Source organism: Brachyhypopomus gauderio, chromosome 8, assembly GCF_052324685.1.
Source record: "Brachyhypopomus gauderio isolate BG-103 chromosome 8, BGAUD_0.2, whole genome shotgun sequence".
NCBI classification, from domain to species: Eukaryota; Metazoa; Chordata; class Actinopteri; order Gymnotiformes; family Hypopomidae; genus Brachyhypopomus; species Brachyhypopomus gauderio.
In genome coordinates this window covers 13,234,884-13,257,359 of record NC_135218.1, presented here as the reverse complement: position 1 = coordinate 13,257,359, position 22,476 = coordinate 13,234,884, and the positions used below count along the sequence as shown (strand labels likewise).

Here is a 22,476-nt window from a genome sequence, read left to right as displayed (position 1 = left end):
AAACTTAACTAAAAGGTTATGAAAGGGATTACAATGAAAAGTGTCTCTTCCCTTCTCCCCTCTCCTTTCATTTCCTCTCCTCCCCTCTCCTCTTTCCTCTCTCCTCTCCTCTCCTCTCCTCTCTCCTCTTCCCTCTCCTCTCCTCTCCTCTCTCCTCTCCTCTCCTCTCTCCTCTCCTCTCTCCTCTCCTCCCCTCTCCTCTCTTCTCCTCTCTCCTCTCCTCTCCTCTCCTTTCTCCTCCCCTCTCCTCTCCTCTCTCCTCTCCTCTCCTCTCCTCTCTCCTCTCCTCTCCTCTCCTCTCCTCTCTCCTCCCCTCTCCTCCCCTCTCCTCTCCTCTCCTCTCCTCTCTCCTCTCCTCTCCTCTCCTCTCCTCTCCTCTCCTCTCCTCTCCTCTCCTCTCCTCTCCTCTGCTACTTCCACAGCAGTTGTGGTCCCAGCATGACTTTATTGATGAAGTTGACAATGGCGGTGGCAGGCTGTTCTGGGTCAAGCTCTGCAAATAGGTGACACACATTTCCCGAACTACCACTGCGCCGGGCCACAAACCCGAACATCCTAGAGAAGGACAAAGGGATGTTAGGTGAAGGAAACATTAAGAACCTCTGAAACAAACTCTCAAAGCCAAAATGTAACATGTTTTTCAGTCAGGAGTTTGGCCTAAACATGTACTGGACTAAGAAGATGTATTGGGGAACTCCTCCCAAACACACAGCATAAAGCAATCTACACTATACCCATGCACTGAAACTCACAGACATGCATACACATACTAGCATAAACACACATAAATCAGCACACATGCCCGCACAAAAAACCCAAAACAAAACACTTGTATCACTTACTTGCTGGATGTGTTATCAGTATTAGTCCACCTGGCACACAGACAGATACAGACATACACATGTACATTGCTATCTCAATGAAATTATGTACAATTAGCATGTATATAATAATTGAATTACAGCATTTTTGGCAATACAGGCATTCATTTTAGAACATTTTCATTTAGCATGCACATTTCTTGCCATAGGCATTGATGAACTTTGTATAGTTACAGACAGGGCCGGAGTGGGCCACTTTTTCAGTCCGGGAGTTTAATGCCCAAATCCTGCCCAAAATTATTTTTCCCTCCCAATCGGCCCAAACTAGAGATTGACATGAGCCGGCCCATCGGGAATCCTCCCGAATCTCCCGATTAGCCACTCTGGCTCTGGTTACAGAAGTAATGTTCAAGAATGCAAAGCATACAAACTATAGTGCAAAACTTCACATTAATTTAGCTTGTTGTCACTACTGCAACACACAGATTAACGAATGCAAGAAGTAGGTTTACCTTTGACTCTGTGGATCTACACTGCTGAACGTAACACTATGGATAGGATAATGTCTCCTGAAGAACAGCCTTATAGGGTGGGGGCGTGGCATAGAGAAACACATGGACATATGTTACTGCCATTTTTCCTGCTTTTTTAATAGTGTCACTAATTATCTAATTAGAACAAAAATGTGTTTGTGTGTGTGTGTGTGTGTGTGTGTACGTGCGCATGTTGCTGTGTGCACATATGTGTATCGGTGTGCACATTTGTGTGTGTGTGTGTGTGTGTGTGTGTGTGTGTGCGTGTGTGTGTATGTGTGTGTGTGTGTGTGCGTGTGTGTGTGTGTGTGTGTGTGCGTGTGTGTGTATGTGTGCGCGTACCTGCGCTGATTGTCTGTAAGTGTGATGCCCTGTGTGGACACTTTGAAGTGAACAACTGTTGCTGAAGGGCTGGGCTCTTGTGTCAGCGTGCACTTTATTGCCTTGGCGATAGCTTGTGGACCAGTCAAGGACTCTGTGTCCACAGAGTTTAGGTAGAGGACATTACAGGCTGTGTAAGGGGTGGGGACAGGAAGACGGGGAGATACACAGATAGACCAACAGAGATAGTCATTAAAGTTTGCATTAGTGTTAAATTAGTACTGACAGTGTTACATATACATGAAGTTTGCCTGGGGAATCTAAAGGACCTCACATTATAATCCAATATATTGTTGAGGACATTTCTGCATACGTCATTCAAAGTTAAAGCTATTACATGTGACTGTACACAATGTGACTTTGTGTTCTGATGTTCCATAGTGATACCAAGGGCTGAAGAACACCAGCCAGTGCTTATGTAAAACTGTATCAGTTGATCAGTATGTTGATCTCACCAGCTCCCTGTCTGAGCAGGTCGGCAGCTGTGCTGGTGTTACTGCCACTGTGCAAGTCCTGCAACTCTCCTACAAGATCTGCACTCCACAGAACAACATACACAAATCCACCATTAGCACATCATCACCCAAACTACTTTTTATGCTCAAGTCAGTTATATAGCCAGTCCTGCTTGTGATTGAGAGACCTTTGTCTGGGATGTGTAGTTTGCAGGGCAGAGAGACTGGACTAATGGAGTGGTGATATACAAGACCAGATAGAGAGCCTATAAACAGAACCAAGAAAAGAATATCTGTGTCAGGAACAGAGCAAAAAGGTGCTGACGTGGACATAGCTGAATGTGGAAATAGCTACGTCCTCTCACCAAAATATGTTTCGTTCTGACACCCTTTGATTTTCACTCCTTTTGCTCCACTCTCAATCAGGAAGTGCCTGACCAGCTGCTCCTGTGAGGTGTGGCCGTTGCCATGGCTTCTGGCATGCGGTGGGGGAGTGGCCACTTTGAGAGCCAATCCATATGCGCCCTGGAAAGAGCTGCTGTCCCTTATTAGGAAACAGCCTGGCTCCTTATTCTTCAGAACTGCAATTGCTAGAGAGCATCAGCAAAAGAAAACATTGACAAAAATGAATTGCATTTTGAATTGGATCTGTAATTTGCTGAATAATGCTTTCAAATGTTATTTTTGTTCCCACATTTTATTTAAAAAATGTGCAATTTATGAATGTGTTGGTCTCCCTTACCCTGGTCTCGGGAGATGCCAGGCTTATACCAGAACTTAGAACTATCCTGCACAAACTTGGAAGTGACACGGTTCTCCAGCTCCTCCAGTCCTCTAGAGGGCGCTGTTCTGGGCCTAGCTGAGGGTTGCTGTTCCTCTGTCATGGGTGCACAGGAGACCTGCAGTCGGGGGGGACAAATGGAAGGTCCGGCAGAGGCTGTGGATGTCTGAGAGGGGTTGTCCTGGAGAGGAGAGATGCGCTGTTTTTCAGGCAGGGGGGGTTGTGTAGGGGAGGCTGGAATAGTGACAGCAGTGTACCCTGTGTATGGAACATGGGGTACAGTCAGGAGAGGGTAGCTGGGTGAGGCTAAAGGGAACGAGGGGGTGACATAACCATCAGACACTGGGGAAGGAACTCTCAAATCACTGCCACTGCCCTCTTCATTGGACAAACTCCCATCGGTCACAGGGGTCAATCTGAGTAAAGGAACATCAGAGGAGGAGCTTCTTTCTGAAGGACAAGAGGAAGGCCCGGGAGTGTTGAGGATGGATTTGGTGAGTAGGCACACATCCTTGTTCTGTTCCTGGCAGATGCTTGTTGATGGCACTGAGCCGTTCCCTTCTAGCTCCCCACCGAGCACAGGAGATCCTACGTCCAGGCATGAGAGTGGTGGATCAGAGCCACTGGAGAGGGTGGTGCTGGACGTGCACTCAGCAGCTCCGTCCTTCATCTCCAAGGACTGTGTCTTTAGAGCGGCAGTGTCTCTAGCAAAGATGGGTCCAGAAGGAGGCTCCACATGTGTCACTTCACTCTGGGTTGGGTCCCCTGGGTCCAATGATGGCCCCACACTGGAAAACCAATAGAAATTTTAAGAAGTACTGGACACTTGAGCATACAAGCCCATCAATTTGTGCATAACCTATCTTTCACGAAAAATGACCAACATACACTGAACGATCACTAGATTAGGATCACCTGGCTATTGATATCGTCTGGCTTATTAATAAATTACATCGCGCAGATTAATCGTGGGAATTCACTGCACAAGGTGGCAAACATCCTACATATGCAATTCGACCCACTGCAGCAGCTTCGTTAGTTGTAGGACATTTAGTGGGCGAGTGGGAGTGGACTGCACAGCCTGCTCCAGCATGCTCAATGGTGTTGCGGTCAGGTGAGTTTGGGGCCATGGCAGTGTGGAGTGATCCAAGCCCAATGACACAGGACAGTGTCCTGTTGAAAACTGCACTATTGCTTGGAAAGACCTCCTGAAAATGTGGGTGAAGATGGTCAACTGACAGGTCCCTGTAGCATTTTCCGTTCATAGATTGTGGAACAATGAATAACGATCCCAGGGCATACCAAGAGGATGCTCTCCAGACCAGTACCACCAAGCTACAACCAGCAGCTGTGGCATTCGTTTGGCTTCTGCCAGATACAGACCCAGTCATCCGTGTATTTCAACAGGAAACGAGACTCATCACTCCAGATGACTGTCTTCCATCTGTCCAAGGTCCATTGTCCATGGGGCTTTGGTCCATGCGAGGTGTTGGTTGCGTTGGCGGGTGGTCAACCGCAGAACGTATTGGTCTAAAGCTGTTTTTTTCCCCTTTCTGCTGTGCAGTGGACTACCCATCGCCTAATACAGGCACTGATTGTGACGTAACCGCCAATTGGGGGCACTTTACCAATGATCATTTGTCACCTGTCATGTGTTCCTAAAGCAGTGATTGGTCAGTGTACACACATGGAGGATGTTTAAAGCTGGCATAACATTTACAGTAAGATGTAATATATGTAGCAAGGTGTAAATAATGGGTACAGTAAATACCTGTCCTGGGACTGCAGAGACACAGTCCCAACGCAAATTGCTCCCAAGCCTTTCTGGGATGTTTTTTCTTCTGAATCATCCCCTGTGGTTTATGCAAAGCAAGACAGATTAGGTTAGATTGTGTAAGACAAGGCAGGTTTATTGTGTAGGTCATGTTGTATTGTATTACATTCTACATTGTTATATAGTAGCTTATGACTAAGTTTAAAGTCAAGGGGAAGTTTAAAGTCAAAGCGAAGGTGAAACTAAACCAATTATAACACATTCTCAGAAAGCTCAGGACAGGCGTAAACCTCACAAGTCTGCTGTCAGTCTCTAGTATTGAACCAGTACTTTGCACTGCAACTGTGATCGACCTGATATTCCTGTTGCTGCCACATACCTGTTTGGCTGTGGTAGAGACTGTGCAGCCCTGTAGTGGATGGAGGTCTGTGAGTGAGATGTTGGCTAAGACTCTCTCTCATTGGCGAAGGGGTGAAAGCCAGTGGAGATACGTTCAGACACTGACCCATGGAAGCATGTCCAGGACTCTCTCTAACTTGGGAAGGGGAGTAGGGGCAAAGGGAATGAACACTGTTGTACTCACTGCTGTGGGAACTTGGATGGTTGTTGTACTCACTGCTGTGGGAACTTGGATGGTTGTTGTACTCACTGCTGTGGGAACTTGGATGGTTGTTGTACTCACTGCTGTGGGAACTTGGATGGTTGTTGTAGTCACTGCTGTGGGAACTTGGATGGCTGCTGGACTCACTGCTGTGTGGGCTTGGATATGGACTCGGAGGGGCGTTTAGTAGTGGGTCTGGTAAATACACATGAGGATCTTGTTTTGTGACAGAATGGCAGTGTCCATGTCCATAAGACGATGTCATCGGTGGCATCACTGATCTGTGGCTCCAGTACTGTGGCCCACGAGCTCTGCTGCAATGAGACTCCATTTCTCTCTCTCTAGCCCAGTGCATCGGCCCCTCTCTCCTACACCCAAAACCCCCCTGCGGAGGCCAAGGGAGACCCTCAAATCGTCCCGCTCTGAGAGAATGCAGGGCGAGGTCCTCCCGCAGGTGGGAACACTCCCTGCAGGAACAGGAAGTAGGAGAAGTTGAGCTGAAGCGTAACTCACAGTAAGGACTCGGGGGCAGGGACTGATGTGAGGGCGGAGGAGGTGGAATGTGGGTGTGGCTGTGGGAGTGACCAGGGTAGTGGAAGAGAGGACAGGGCTCCTCTGGGTCGAATAGACGGGCCTGTGCGGGAAGCGTGCGTGCATGGGCAACAGGACGCGTATGTGGCGAGTGGGTACGTGTTTCCAGCGAGGGGTAAGTGTAAAGGGGCCGGACCGTCTGAGTGCAGGGGTGGTGCTGATACCGCCCTCTCTCCCACAGAAGCTCCACCTGGCGGGTGGATGGAGGGGCAGTGGGGCTACAGGGGAGTGTGTGGTGCTTGTGATGGAGCGCTTGAGGCCGTGCGTTGTACGGGTCGGGCCCGCAACACGTCTGAGGGCGGGTGTAAGGCCGGGCACAGCAGGGGCGCTCCACCCGGAGAGGAGAGCAGTCACCATCACCCAGTAAAGCTGTTTCCCTGTCCCTCTCTCTCACACTCCCTTCTCGCTGGAGGTGGGAACTGGGATGAGCTTGGTGCGGCTCCTCCAAGAGGTCGGAGGGGGCAGAGGAGAGGCCTGAATCTGAGCTGGGAGAGAGAGTCTGAAGGGCCTGTATGGGCGTAGAGGAGGCGACGGAGGGCGAGCAGCTGTTGGAGCCGGAGTGGGGCGCACGTCGCTTCTTCACCTGAGCATAGAGGCTGCCGTCCAGTGGGCCACGTGTGTGACAGATATCTGCACGACAAAAAACAAACCAAGATCTTCTTCTTCAGTGTGTGTCTGTGATGGGCCAACTCATCAGTTGGGGTAAACTGTGTTTTTTGCACTGCATTATAGCTTAGAGTGAAACACATGTCTGTGTGTAAAGGATGCATTGTGTGTGTGTGTGTGTGTGTGTGTGTGTGTGTGTGTGTGTGTGTGTGTGTGTGTGTGTGTGTGTGTGTGTGTGTGTGTGTGTGTCCATACCCTCTGTGCTGTCCTGATGGTGAAGATTAAAATTTTCATATGAGTCCCAGCGTACGACTGGATCTGTGCAGCTGAAACCTGCCTTCCCCCCAGGGTCATTTTTCTCTGACTCCCTACCTGAGAGAGCACACACACACACACACACACACACACCTCAGTTATGACCACACGTCAGAAGGTTATTGCCGATAGTAGTGATGGACAGAAGGCTATTAGATGATAAAATGAAGAACAGAGCAGCACCTCTCGTCTGCTGTGGACCAGTGGAAAACACCAGCTCTACTGTGGCATCATCTGGGTAACGGTCATCTATAACAACCCACAAGAACAATTATGTCACACAACTGTGCTTAACATCAGCAATTGATGGTCATTTTTCTAATTTGTTGTAATGGCAGACTGCTTGTTTGTGTGTGTGTGTGTGTGTGTGTGTGTGTGTGTGTGTGTGTGTGTGTGTGTGTGTGTGAGTGTGTGAGTGTGTGAGTGTCTATACCTGTGCATGCATGGTCCAGCTCCTTTTTCCCAAACCAAAGCTGGGCTCCATGAACTGTGCAGGTATGAAACTGCACTCGAAATACACATTCCCTCTCACACACACCTGAACGACGGTGGTAACACTTCACCTAGAGAGAGAGGCACAGGAGACAAAATGGAGAAGGAGAGTGCCTATAGCTCACCAGAGAGAACAAGGCGCTACTAACACAGACGCTGCGGCTTTATGACCAGGCAGCAGGGCATACGGCCTTACTGGTATGTAAGTGCACAGGAACACGACTGCTCTGTGATATTGAAAGAAAAAAGGATGTTTCCTACCAGAACATCCCCTTTCAACTGCAGAGGTGGTTCTATCCTGATACAGAGAGTTTTGTGTTTGGAGCCATTACTATTGCTGCAGCACACATATAAACAGGTGTACACACACACAAACACACACACACACACACACACACACACACACACACACACACACACACACACAGGTAAGAAGTCAGACTTTTGCAGCATCTGCCACATATAGTGGTCATATTCCTACAGCCTACTGAGATCCATGGGACTTACTATATGCCTGAGGTGTACACCAACTTCAGAGATTGATAGATCTTCAGGAATGGTGCGTAACCTGAGAAAGAGACAGCACAACATAAACCCGGTTGCTAACTCCATCTTTTGACAGAGGAAGAACATTGCTGCTGTAGTGCTGTTTTTCACTGTCCTGTGGTGTGTGTGCTGTGGTCCTGTGGTGTGTGTGTGTGTGTGTGTGTGTGTGTGTGTGTGTGTGTGTGTGTGTGTGTGTGTGTGTGTGTGTGTGTGTGTGTGTGTGTGTGTGTGTGTGTGTGTGTGTGTGTGTGTGTACCTCCCCCTGGCTCGTAGCTGGGCAGGTCTGGAATATGAACCTGGTGCAGGAGCAAAGGAGAGCTGTTTATCTTGATGGTTCCTGACAGAAGCCCAGCGAAGTAATACATGTACCTGTGCAGATGGGAAATGTGAGAGTCATATGTGCTGCCCTCTTTACGGTGACATTATGATATAACAGAATCACAGGGAGATAGTGGCAGTACTGACCTATTTTGAGAAGGCTGCAGAGATGCAGAGATTTTCTCCTCACAAAACTTTCTCATGGCAACAGTGGTGAGTGCTTGATCTGCCCTACAACCCATACAGAGCATGCATGCAGAAATTCACCAGCCATTAAAATGCACGTCCTGAGGCCACCCAGTGAGTGTATGAGCACATACAGTACGAGTGTTTACCCAGTTGATATCTTGCTGTAGTGCATATAAGCTGCTATGATCACTCCTGTTTTTCCTCTGTTCCCCTGGTAAGGAAAGGTTAATATCACTTATTCATAAACTGACCAAATTATCTGTGGTTGTTTGCTAGTGTTTTAAGTTCACATTGACCTCTGACCTTGCAGTGAAGCACAACAACATTGTGGGGGTCAGAGTTCAGCCAGTGCTCCATGGACTTGCACACGGAGCATATCTTATCCAGAGGAGGGGCATGTAAGTCTGGCCAACCAAACTCCTCAACCTGACAGGTGGAGAATGAGGAGTGCAGAACAAACCTTGAAGGTGAACCTCAGAGAAAGCTTTCAGGGAGACCTGGTTTGGTTTAAAAGTGTATGCAATCCCTTCATCGTTTTACCTTGGGGTTTAATCTGCAAATGTCATGGCGCTTCTCGGACAGATTTATGACCTGAAAGATGATACATATACCTTTACCGTTAAACTTATATTTATGGTATTCAGCAGACACTCTTGTCCAGAGCAACCTTAGAGTTTCCTAAATTAGCAAAAAACGAGCCCGAAATTGCCAGAATAGCGAGAAAAGTTTCAGTGCTGAGACGCAGTACAATAGAACTCAATACTACATAATACAACACCAAATCAAGAGAATTACTAAACAAGACAGGTCACGTGTAAACATAAAATCTTCTTACGAGGTAAGGTTTAGTTAAAGGTTTAATTTAAAAGTTTAATAAAGTGCTTCTGTAGAGGAGAGGATATAAAGTAAACCTAAAGTAAACAATGAAGTGTTGTATATACTATTACTGACCATTACATCACATATTATGAATAGATGGTGATTTACGAGCTTACCATAAACCTATCCTGATGCTTAGATTTCAACATGGCTGCCACTTCCCTCAGATTAGTGCGATAACTGTGTTCTTCCAGGTTGGGCAGGAAGAAGAGTGCGATGATCTTCTCAGTGATGTAGATGAGGTCAAAGTCATAATGGCTCTCCATTACTCTCTCCATCACGCACTTCATGCTGTCACACCTTGACATACAGCTGACAGGTTACAGTCACACACGTTTTTTTTGTGCATAAAACAACCATCCTTTATCAGCCATAATGTTGTCTTCATACCTGGGAGTGGGGTTCCTCTGGTTTTGGAATGAGAAAGAGAGAGAGAGAGAGAGAAAGAGAGAGAGAGAGAGAGAGAGGTAAGATACATATCTTCTAAATAAATGTGACATACTTCACATGCAAGTACTTCTCCTCTTGATGTAGAATAACACTGAAGGCAAAGCTACAGGCTACTCACAGCGCTAGTGACACCTGCACAAGGAATGGACACCTGAAAAAGACAAAGAGTGAGACAGAGACAGTCAGACAGAATGTTTGCGACTACCCATACAGTGTATTCCAGTGGTTTCTAAAACTTAGCCATGATGGCACACTAGAACAAAGTTGCCCTGTGCACCAGGGTGACTTTGAACCAATCATAATTAAAATGCCACTATCAGCAAAGCACTTCCAGTCTATCCGTTGTTATTTATAGTGAGAGACCAAAAAGTTTTATATTCCAAAACCATGGTTTAAAAAGAAAATAACATATCAACTAGTAGATCTGGTTTCATGTAGCAGAGAACTAAGTGGTAGTTGTATGAAATCAGTAGCTGTATGACTTTCTATGGAGAGACACACTTCTGCTGAGCAGAGGACCTGTGATTCAGCCTTGAGGCTAATGTTCCAGAATTCTGGCCAGAACATTGCAAAACAAACTGAAAGATCACTTCTCACCACCAATTACACTGGCTCATCCTGTTTACTCATTAACACATACACACACCCTCTAGCTAAATGTTGGGCAATGTTGACTCTAAAAACACAAAAAATAGGAAAGAAGACGATGAAAGAGAACAGTTGTACTAGAGTATGCTTAGTACAGAATGGTGAACTAGAACTTGCATTTTACTACATACTCTTGTTTATCCTTGTCAACATAACAGACTCAAAAGCAAAGCTGAAAGGAGTCTCAGTCTGAAAGAGTCTTGCTCAGAGTATGTAGTGTCTAATACGTATATTTATGAGGGTCTAATAGGTGTGGACTATCAGGGACTATCAGGCCTCAGGTTGCAGGTAGGACGATGGTAGATCTGAAGGACGTTGAGGATGGAGATTAGCAGCTGAATGAGGCAAAAGGTTTAGAACATGGTAGAACTCTGACACAGCTAGAATATGTTACGTTCTGTACTCTCTCTCTCTCTCGCTCTCTCTCTCTCTCTCTCACACACACACACACACACACACACACACACACACACACACACACACTGAGTATCCCTTGGTTCAAAGATGTCTTCTGGGACTTCATTAGAATTATTGTCACACTGGGAAACTTGCTAATGATTAACACTTTTATGTAGGCATGAATGTGCGCTCACGTGTCTGTCTTTGTTTACCTCCACTCTTTATCATGGCAGTCTTAGATGAGAATTAGTTCTTGCTGCTTTTAGCTGATCTAAAACTATATTGTTACTCACTATGACCTTATGTCGTTTGAAGCGCTTCAGTAGAAGGAGACCAGGTGGGACATGTATAACAGAACTGATGTGGCCCAGTCCACTTAGAATGACACACGTGCATGTGCCACAAAGCACTAAATGAACCGCCATGTGTACAGAATATTACAGCCAATTTTTCTGCTTTGAAAAACAAAGAGTAAAATGATTGTTTATTCAGTTTAACACGTGTTGTCTGGAGCAGGCAGCCTTAATCAAATGCTGAAACAGTAACTGCACGTGTTCATTGATTCGGGGAGAAAGTAAACATGATGGACTTCATAATAACATGGAGTGTGTGTCTAGCTGAGACACCCACTGACGTGTGATTAAGAGAGTAGAGGGGGTCAGAAAGGAGCAGAGGATGTGGACGAGAGGGACAGAGAGAGAGAGAACTGGTGTGCAGAGTACAGAGAGATAATTAGAGGAAAACATGAGTATATTGAAGGACTGAGGGGGCTCTTGGCAAAGAGAAGGAGACAGAAAGAGATATAGTGAGATATAGTGAGATATAGTGAGATGAGGGATACATGGAGAGATGAAAGGAGAACCTGAGAACAGCTGAAAGAGCCACAGAGGCAGATGAGTGAAATGCTTGCTGGCTTACGGCTATTTCCATAAGTCTATTTCAGATATTCAGCTGGTCTGAGCTGCTTCCTGAGTACGTGTACAGTGGGGTGCACACTGTTTAAATGTCAATAATACTGCAACACTATATAAAATGAGAATTTCATAGGTCATTGTTATTTAGGCTAGACAGAAAACGAGTCCAGAATGTATAATGAGACACATTAGAGTTCCTTTACTGCATCCTGTCTCAGCAGTACAATAACAGAACTCCATCCCCCTACACCCTCCCAAAGTCCAACACTATATTAAAAAGGTAACAGTCATACACTGTCGTTAATAAAAGAAAAGTTGAATAGATAAATATCTCCATGACTGAATATTTGTTAATTGATCTCAACTGAAATATACTGTACGGATCATATTGCTACTTTCTGTCTTCATCACTGAAGTTTTTCTATGCAAACAAAATGTGCTTCTTACGATAAACAAATCAGCGGAACAACCAAGTGGAAATCTGCCCATCATAAGGACTTTATCAGAAGGTAAATGTAAAGGTGTTTTTACCTTTGGGAGGAGAGTTCTCCACTCTTGTCCCTGACAACAGTTCAGAGAGCAGTGTGAGCACACACTATTCCTGCTTTCGCCTATGCCACACCCCCACACTCACTCCACAACCCCAACACTACCACCCACACTCACTCCCCAACCCTAGTACTACCACCCACACTCACTCCCCAATCCTACTACTACCCACCCTCACCACTCCACAACCCCAACACTACCACCCACACTCACTCCACAACCCTAACACTACCCACCCTCACCAATCCACAACCCCAACACTACCACTGTCACCACTCCATAACCCCAACACTACCCACCCTCACCACTCCCCAACCCCAACACTACCAACCTCACCACTCCACAACCCCAACACTACCACCCTCACCACTCCACAACCCCAACACTACCACCCTCACCAATCCACAACCCCAACACTACCACTGTCACCACTCCATAACCCCAACACTACCCACCCTCACCACTCCCCAACCCCAACACTACCAACCTCACCACTCCACAACCCCAACACTACCACCCTCACCACTCCACAACCCCAACACTATCCACCCTCACCACTCCACAACCCCAACACTACCACCCTCACCACTCCACAACCCCAACACTATCCACCCTCACCACTCCACAACCCCAACACTACCCACCCTTACCACTCCACAACCCCAACACTACCCACCCTCACCACTCCACAACCCCAACACTACCACCCTCACCAATCCACAACCCCAACACTACCACTGTCACCACTCCATAACCCCAACACTACCAACCTCACCACTCCACAACCCCAACACTACCCACCCTCACCACTCCACAACCCCAACACTATCCACCCTCACCACTCCACAACCCCAACACTACCACCCTCACCAATCCACAACCCCAACACTACCCACCCTTACCACTCCACAACCCCAACACTACCCACCCTCACCACTCCACAACACCAACACTACCACTGTCACCACTCCACAACCCCAACACTACCACCCTCACCACTCCACAACCCCAACACTACCACCCTCACCACTCCACAACCCCAACACTACCCACCCTCACCACTCCACAACACCAACACTACCACTGTCACCACTCCACAACCCCAACACTACCACCCTCACCACTCCACAACCCCAACACTACCACTGTCACCACTCCATAACCCCAACACTATCACCCTCACCACTCCACAACCCCAACACTATCCACCCTCACCACTCCACATCCCCAACACTACCCACCCTCACCACTCCACAACCCCAACACTACCCACCCTTACCACTCCACAACCCCAACACTACCCACCCTCACCACTCCACATCCCCAACACTACCCACCTTCACCACTCCATAACCCCAACACTACCACCCTCACCACTCCACAACCCCAACACTACCACCCTCACCACTCCACAACCCCAACACTACCACCCTCACCACTCCACAACCCCAACACTACCACCCTCACCACTCCACAACCCCAACACTACCACTGTCACCACTCCACAACCCCAACACTACCCACCCTCACCACTCCACAACCCCAACACTACCACTGTCACCACTCCATAACCCCAACACTACCACCCTCACCCCTCCACAACCCCAACACTACCCACCCTCACCCCTCCACAACCCCAACACTACCACCCTCACCACTCCACAACCCTAACACTACCCACCCTCACCACTCCACAACCCCAACACTACCCACCCTCACCACGCCACAACCCCAACACTACCCACCCTCAGCACTCCACAACCCCAACACTACCCACCCTCACCCCTCCACAACCCTAACACTACCCACCCTCACCACTCCACAACCCCAACACTACCCACCCTCACCACTCCACAACCCCAACACTACCCACCCTCACCACGCCACAACCCCAACACTACCACTGTCACCACTCCATAACCCCAACACTACCACCCTCACCACTCCACAACCCCAACACTACCCACCCTCACCACTCCACAACCCCAACACTACCACCCTCACCACTCCACAACCCCAACACTACCACCCTCACCACTCCACAACCCCAGTACTACCACCCTCACCACGCCACAACCCCAACACTACCACCTTCACCACTCCACAACCCCAACACTACCCACCCTCACCACTCCACAACCCCAACACTACCACTGTCACCACTCCACAACCCCAACACTACCCACCCTCACCAATCCACAACCCCAACACTACCACTGTCACCACTCCATAACCCCAACACTACCCACCCTCACCACTCCACAACCCCAACACTACCACCCTCACCACTCCACAACCCCAACACTACCACCCTCACCACTCCACAACCCCAGTACTACCACCCTCACCACGCCACAACCCCAACACTACCACCCTCACCACTCCACAACCCCAACACTACCCACCCTCACCACTCCACAACCCCAACACTACCACTGTCACCACTCCACAACCCCAACACTACCCACCCTCACCACTCCACAACCCCAACACTACCCACCCTCACCACTCCACAACCCCAACACTACCACCCTCACCACTCCACAACCCCAACACTACCCACCCTCACCACTCCACAACCCCAAACCTACCACCCTCACCACTCCACAACCCCAACACTACCCACCCTCACCACTCCACAACCCCAACACTACCACCCTCACCACTCCACAACCCCAACACTACCCACCCTCACCACTCCACAACCCCAACACTACCCACCCTCACCACTCCACAACCCCAACACTACCCACCCTCACCACTCCACAACCCCAACACTACCACCCTCACCACTCCACAACCCCAGTACTACCACCCTCACCACGCCACAACCCCAACACTACCACCCTCACCACTCCACAACCCCAACACTACCCACCCTCACCACTACACAACCCCAACACTACCACCGTCACCACTCCACAACCCCAACACTACCCACCCTCACCACTCCACAACCCCAACACTACCCACCCTCACCACTCCACAACCCCAACACTACCACCCTCACCACTCCACAACCCCAACACTACCCACCCTCACCACTCCACAACCCCAAACCTACCACCCTCACCACTCCACAACCCCAACACTACCCACCCTCACCACTCCACAACCCCAACACTACCACCCTCGCCACTCCACAACCCCAACACTACCCACCCTCACCACTCCACAACCCCAACACTACCCACCCTCACCACTCCACAACCCCAACACTACCCACCCTCACCACTCCACAACCCCAACACTACCACCCACACTCACTCCCCAACCCTACTACTACCCACCCTCACCACTCCACAACCCCAACACTACCACCCTCACCACTCCACAACCCCAACACTACCACTGTCACCACTCCATAACCCCAACACTACCCACCCTCACCACTCCACAACCCCAACACTACCACCCTCACCACTCCACAACCCCAACACTACCACCCTCACCACTCCACAACCCCAGTACTACCACCCTCACCACGCCACAACCCCAACACTACCACCCTCACCACTCCACAACCCCAACACTACCCACCCTCACCACTCCACAACCCCAACACTACCACTGTCACCACTCCACAACCCCAACACTACCCACCCTCACCACTCCACAACCCCAACACTACCCACCCTCACCACTCCACAACCCCAACACTACCACCCTCACCACTCCACAACCCCAACACTACCCACCCTCACCACTCCACAACCCCAAACCTACCACCCTCACCACTCCACAACCCCAACACTACCCACCCTCACCACTCCACAACCCCAACACTACCACCCTCACCACTCCACAACCCCAACACTACCCACCCTCACCACTCCACAACCCCAACACTACCCACCCTCACCACTCCACAACCCCAACACTACCCACCCTCACCACTCCACAACCCCAACACTACCACCCTCACCACTCCACAACCCCAGTACTACCACCCTCACCACGCCACAACCCCAACACTACCACCCTCACCACTCCACAACCCCAACACTACCCACCCTCACCACTCCACAACCCCAACACTACCACTGTCACCACTCCACAACCCCAACACTACCCACCCTCACCACTCCACAACCCCAACACTACCCACCCTCACCACTCCACAACCCCAACACTACCACCCTCACCACTCCACAACCCCAACACTACCCACCCTCACCACTCCACAACCCCAAACCTACCACCCTCACCACTCCACAACCCCAACACTACCCACCCTCACCACTCCACAACCCCAACACTACCACCCTCACCACTCCACAACCCCAACACTACCCACCCTCACCACTCCACAACCCCAACACTACCCACCCTCACCACTCCACAACCCCAACACTACCCACCCTCACCACTCCACAACCCCAACACTACCACCCACACTCACTCCCCAACCCTACTACTACCCACCCTCACCACTCCACAACCCCAACACTACCACCCTCACCACTCCACAACCCCAACACTACCACTGTCACCACTCCATAACCCCAACACTACCACCCTCACCACTCCACAACCCCAACACTACCACCCTCACCACTCCACAACCCCAACACTACCACCCTCACCACTCCACAACCCCAGTACAACCCACCCTCACCACTCCAGTCTCAACCTCCCACACACACTGAACCCCTCACACCGGACTCTCTCACTCATAGCACAGAGTGACAGAAAACAGAATGGTGGCTCCACTGTGAGGTGACACTGTGAGCACAACAGCTGCCTTCCTGCCGTCTGAGTGTCTGTGATGTGGGATATTCCAGGAGTGACTGTAAGTGACTACAGTTTTCATGGACTAATTCATCCACATGCTGTCTGAATGCAATTGTGTTAATGTAGCAGTATGATCATTCCAATGACATATTACATAAGATCAAAAGCTATGACACAATCACATACACATATAACCATTATTACACAATAACAATAATAATAATAACTATTCCTGTCTCATATCTTATTTGTTGCTATTTCACTAATTCATACTATTATATACTATTCCAATACTCTGCAGATACAGTGGTATTACTTCTCTTTAAATATGCATGACTTAAGGATAAAGGAATTTATGCTTGAACTAGATGATATATCTTCTATGTCTCAGTTCTACTCTGTAGTGCCCTGGTTAGATCCATTAAGACAGGGTGAATGTGCTTGCGTGTGCTTGCTGTTCATGATCTCCAGGAGATGGTAACGGTTCGAATATTCATGTATTTTAATTTGTACTTCTTCACCCGATGCTGCAAATGTTGGAGGGAGTGAGTGAGCAGTACACTCACCTTTGTTTCACAGTTATTATGAACTGCAGTTTTGCACTCTGCAAGAGAAAATTAAATTATATCAGTATATCCTATAGCAGTAATAATAATAATAATAATAATAAACCCAATAAACAACACCAATAATTATTATAAATAATAACTTATATTTATAAAGCAGCTTCTTATACCCAAGGTCACTGTATAAACCAAAATACAAAAAATAGAAAAGATGGATTAATTAGAAAAGTGTTAATAAGAAAAAGAAAGGAGGTGAAGTGTAGTAAAGTGTGGGGTCGTGCCCTTAAAGGGTCTGGTGAGGACTGTTAGGGTTGAGGACCCCTCCCTGTCTTCCTGCACAGTTAGCAGTTCAGTGCCAGATGATCTCAGCATATGAGAACAGCTGTATGTGACGGAGGTCAGCTAATTAAGAGGAGCTAGGACTGCATAGGGCTTTATAAGTCAGCAAGGAGGGGATTAAACTTAATGTGCTGTGCGACTGGGAGGCAGTGTACCTGAAAGAGATTTTTAGTGCAAGAGAGAATTCTAGCTGCTGATTTTGTAATATGCTGCAGGGGACATAAGGTTTTATCAGGAAGTCCAATAAAGAATAAAGACTTCCAGTAGTCAAGGTGGGAAAAGATGAATGTATGGGTCAGATTGTTAGTCAAAGTAAGGAGCAAAGGTCACGTTGCATAGATAGAAATGTGTCCTCTCCATCATGCACTTAATGTGGTTTGCAACAGAGTGGGAACAAAAGTGATCCACAAAGTGTGCCCTTCTGAGGATGATTTGACAGACACTCGTTCGGTTTACTGCAAAGTCTGAGAATTTTGCTCCTATAGATTTAGGGCCTGTTAATTAGATTTCACTTCAAAAGGTGTGAATACATCCGAGGTTTGATGTCATAAATACAAGACATTAGTGAACTGGTGGAAGAGTAGCGGTAGATTTTGTACTAACAAACACAAGTATCATCTGTATAACAGTGAAATTGAAGACCATGGCAGCAAATGATATCACCAAAGGACAGAAGATTATGAATAAGGAGAGGCTCAAGGCCTGATCCCTGGGGTACGCCTCGGGTAATAACAGATTTATGTTTTACAAGAACAAACTGAATTCTATTTGTAATATAGAAAATAAACCACAAAATAGCAGGTTATTAAAAACCTGTTGGTTATACACACAGCAGAAAGATGGCTAAGACATTTGCCATAATTTACAGTATCAAATATAATGCTTAAATCTAATAGGAGGACACTGGGAGTAACAGAATCAGGAGGAGATTATCATGACCACGTCATAGGGCTGTCTCAGTGCATGGTACTAAAGCCAGACTCGTAAGGTCTTTATAAGAGGAACTTTTTCCAAAAGCCTGGCTATAAAGGGGGATTAGAAACTGATCAATAGTGCTCAAGACTAGTAATATCAAGGCCAAGTAAGATCAGTATTTTCATATTTACATTACACATATAATAACAGATGAGTCTGTGTGCGTGTACGTGTGTGTGTGTCACCTTTACAGTATGACTCATCACTGTCTAGGGCCTGTTCGCATAGGGGACAGTGGTATTTCTTCTTAGACTTCCGCCCTTTGAAAGAACGTGATCCAACCTTCCTTAACTTAACACACACACACACACACACACACACACAGTCAGAATAAGTCTCTCTGCTATGGAGGGATCATTTACACAAATAAGAGGAAGAAAACATAAACCCAGCAGTTTGTGTTGAACGTTCTCCTCCTGTGGTCTCTCATATACATGACACTGCTAAACTCACACGCAGAGATTTTCACAGTTTGCTTTCTAAGACATCAACAGCCTGTGTGTTGTGTAAGAGGAAAAATCCCACTTTAAGGAAATGTACACAAACATGATCATTTCTGATGATTAATTTGCAACATCTAGACATCTATAAAAATAACTCTAAAAATAACTTTGAATCTACATTTGTTTTCTGAATTTTCATATACAATGTTAATTATGCTAACTGTGATGGTAAATCTGGGTGAAGCAGTTTGAATGTAATTTCCCTTACAAAGCCCTGCATGTAGGTTTCTGTTCTAATTGTACCAACTGATACAAATGTCAAAACCTCAGAAAACTACTGTTGAGAAATTTTTTTTTGCATTGACCCCGTTAATCTAGAATTGTGCATTTTTCAGCAAAATGCTTTGTTCACTTCTGTGAAATATGCAGAAAAAAACAAATTGTTTGTATGCATCATGACAAAACAACAGGTTGAGTTGGCTGTGTGTTAAAATAAACAGGGGTGCGTTTCCATCACTGAGCAGCTGTACAGAGAGCAGTAGCCATGGGAGTGTGAGCTAAACACACAAACACTAACCACGTCGTCTGAAACATTAAATTACTCCCACTGGTTTGATACAAATACCAAATAATGGGGCTGTAGTTGCAGTCTGCTTCAGTGACTCCTTAATGTCTAAAACAACAGGAAACCAAGGATTTAACTTTTTCATTTTACAATAGCGCCATCTAGTGAACGCCGTTCTGCTGGTTTGGTCTTATGACGGACAGCAACATCAGATACAACTGAAGGGATCCGGTCCAGTTGGTGCCATGTTGCACGTCTCATTAAAGCGTCCGTTCTGCGGCTGGTGGATCGACGCTGCTGAGCCTGCTCAACGCTGGGGGAGGCAGCACAGCTTTCACTACATCTTTGTCTCCACACTTTTACTCCTCTACAGCCAAATCTAGGCTCATGGCTAAAGCATTCCCCCCTTGTTTCCCTCCCCCCTGTACACACAGGGGCTTGCATGTGAGCCGCCATGGTGTTTGAGAGTTTAAGAGGATAGAGGGATAGAGGGATAGAGAGAGAGAGAGAGACATAGAGAGATAAAGAGATTTCTGCTCTGCCTGTGGTAAATTTTTGCTGTTGACATTTTGAAGTGGCCTCAAAACTTAGCCTTGTAACTGGAACTCTCAACCCAGTCACTGCAACAGAGATGAAACACACACACACACACACACACACACACACACACACACACACACACACACGCCACACACACAAAATATTCCACGCAGGAGTAGACGGGAGCAGGTGGGAAGTGCATGCCTCCAGGTTGGTATGCTTCCACCAACCCAGAATTCCAGTGTTTATTTTTACCCCGCCTGTGTGACCACAGTAACTCTAGGAAACATGTGTTTGTGTCACAGAGTTACGATGCTCTGTGTTAAATCATTTTCCACTACATTGATATAATAGGATCTGCATCTCTTAGGACAGACTGGAATGGCCCAGAACAATGTACAATCCCTTCTTAGAACGCACTCTTTGCAGGATAGTGGACCAAACTGTCCAGCTGGTCAGTAGAGTGTAAAGCAAGTCTTTATGTTACTTTTGCCTTGTAGCTAATGCTGGCAGTGATCCATAATATTCACCAACTTTGTTTATGTGTACACATAGACCACTTAATATCATGTTTCCTGTGGTGTGGCTAACACGATCACCTAAAGCCATTTAGGTCCACTACAGTCAGTCTGGGGCCACATGACTGACCAGATCTTACTGGAAATCCAGCACCACTTCACCACACAGCTGCACACATTGGTTCTCTGAGTAGAATTTAAATCAAGACTTGCAGTGTATTAAAAGAACAGTCTTAAAGAGATAAACATGTAGTATTAATGGAACTCTTCCCAGGTATCACACTACAACTAGCAACATACTAGAGAAACGCAACTCTGCGGGGAAAAATAGTTCAATTCTCCTGTTGTGCTCCAGCTATGAAAACATCTGAGTTGATGTGAAGACTAGGAAACCTAGTACATATAAATCCCATAACATATGTACTGTTTGACCCCGTGTAACGCGTGCACACACACACACACACACACACACACACACACACACACACACACAGAAGTACCTCTGTAAGGCTGAGGATCTCTGTATCCTCGAGGCAGTCTCGGGTTTTGGGGGCATCATCAGCTGGTTGGGAGGTCTTCTCCCCCCGCCGCCACTGCTCACTAAACACGCAGCCCATTTCTCCAGCGTCTTTCTTCTTCTGCGCTCTTCCTCAGCCCTTCTGTCCTCCACTTGCTCCCGGTCTGCCCGGCTGTTCTTCAGAGCCCTTGCATTAGTGCACACACACATACACACACCTTCTTCTTCCGGTACGTTCCTCCACAGCTCCCCTGCCCTGCCTCCACTCGCCCTTCTCTGAGATCCTCTAACCTCAGACCCTGCCTCTCTCTCTCTCTCTCTCTCTCTCTCTGTCCCTTCACTGTCCACTTGCGGTGTGGGAACAGCACATTCTCTCCTTCTTGCCTGCTCGTCCTAGGTCTTCCCCCTCTGCTCCTCGCCCTCTCCCTCATGCATTCTGAGGGTCAAACTTCTTCCTCTCCTCTCTGGTGTTGCCCCCCCCCCCAACCCTCGCCTCTCTCTCTCTCTCTCTCTCTCTCTCTCTCTCTCTCTCAGCTGTTTTTGGAAGCCTTACGTCAGGATCTTCCCCCCTCTTTGGCATTCAGCTTCGTTCACCCACAGGGACTCATCATACACACACACACACATACACACACATACACACACACATACACACACTTGTATTCCAACATTTCTCCACCATTACCAACACCCTCTGCACACTGTCTCTCCCTCGATTTCCCCAAGCACAGATCTCCATGCATACAAAAAGGAACCTTATGTGCACGGTTCACTTTCCTTTTTTTTTTCTTCCCATCATTTACAGTCATCGGCAGTGGACAATGATCGTTTCTGTTCTCATCGCTTTGCCCATATCCGCTTTACACCCAACACTAGTCTTAATGTCACTCTGTGGTTGTGTAAAGTGAGTTCTGAGCAATGATCTCAAAGCTTTAACCTCCCAACAACCTTTTCTGTGCAAAACTATACAGCTGCAAACTGCAAACAAAGAGTGTCTAACCCGTGTACAACAACATCAAAATCTGTTTCAGCTTATT

General features: G+C 47.6%; 1 protein-coding gene across 7 annotated transcripts; it reads right to left on the bottom strand.

Annotated features, from left to right (window-relative positions):
* Positions 1-333: 333 nt before the first annotated feature.
* tns2b (tensin 2b) lies at positions 334-21,897 on the bottom strand. 7 transcript variants are annotated; one of them, XM_077014675.1, is made up of 28 exons: positions 21,423-21,897; positions 19,042-19,147; positions 17,543-17,580; positions 12,225-12,254; positions 9,851-9,883; positions 9,673-9,689; positions 9,399-9,594; positions 8,944-8,994; positions 8,707-8,829; positions 8,550-8,614; positions 8,362-8,445; positions 8,153-8,265; positions 7,858-7,918; positions 7,612-7,687; positions 7,292-7,421; positions 7,042-7,107; positions 6,799-6,915; positions 5,329-6,567; positions 5,125-5,280; positions 4,743-4,824; positions 2,933-3,759; positions 2,556-2,780; positions 2,379-2,456; positions 2,191-2,268; positions 1,697-1,865; positions 1,334-1,402; positions 843-872; positions 334-555 (listed from the first exon to the last, which is right to left on the bottom strand). In XM_077014675.1, exons 1-28 carry the CDS (start codon positions 21,537-21,539, stop codon positions 411-413), a joined length of 4,521 nt encoding a protein of 1,506 aa, XP_076870790.1. In that variant the 5' UTR covers positions 21,540-21,897; the 3' UTR covers positions 334-410. The 7 variants fall into 7 exon arrangements, with proteins under 7 accessions (XP_076870790.1, XP_076870791.1, XP_076870792.1 ...); XM_077014676.1 differs by having other exon boundaries at positions 5,395-6,567; XM_077014677.1 differs by having other exon boundaries at positions 5,428-6,567; positions 21,423-21,896.
* Positions 21,898-22,476: the final 579 nt, after the last annotated feature.

Excerpts from the sequence above, each read along its gene's own strand:
- tns2b (XM_077014671.1), bottom strand. The coding sequence starts at position 21,539 with ATGGGCTGCGTGTTTAGTGAGCAGTGGCGGCGGGGGGAGAAGACCTCC. Across the intron at positions 8,830-8,943 it reads TTTGCAGATTAAACCCCAAG|GTTGAGGAGTTTGGTTGGCC; the intron begins GTAAAACGATGA and ends TCCACCTGTCAG. Across the intron at positions 8,615-8,706 it reads TTGTTGTGCTTCACTGCAAG|GGGAACAGAGGAAAAACAGG; the intron begins GTCAGAGGTCAA and ends TTTCCTTACCAG.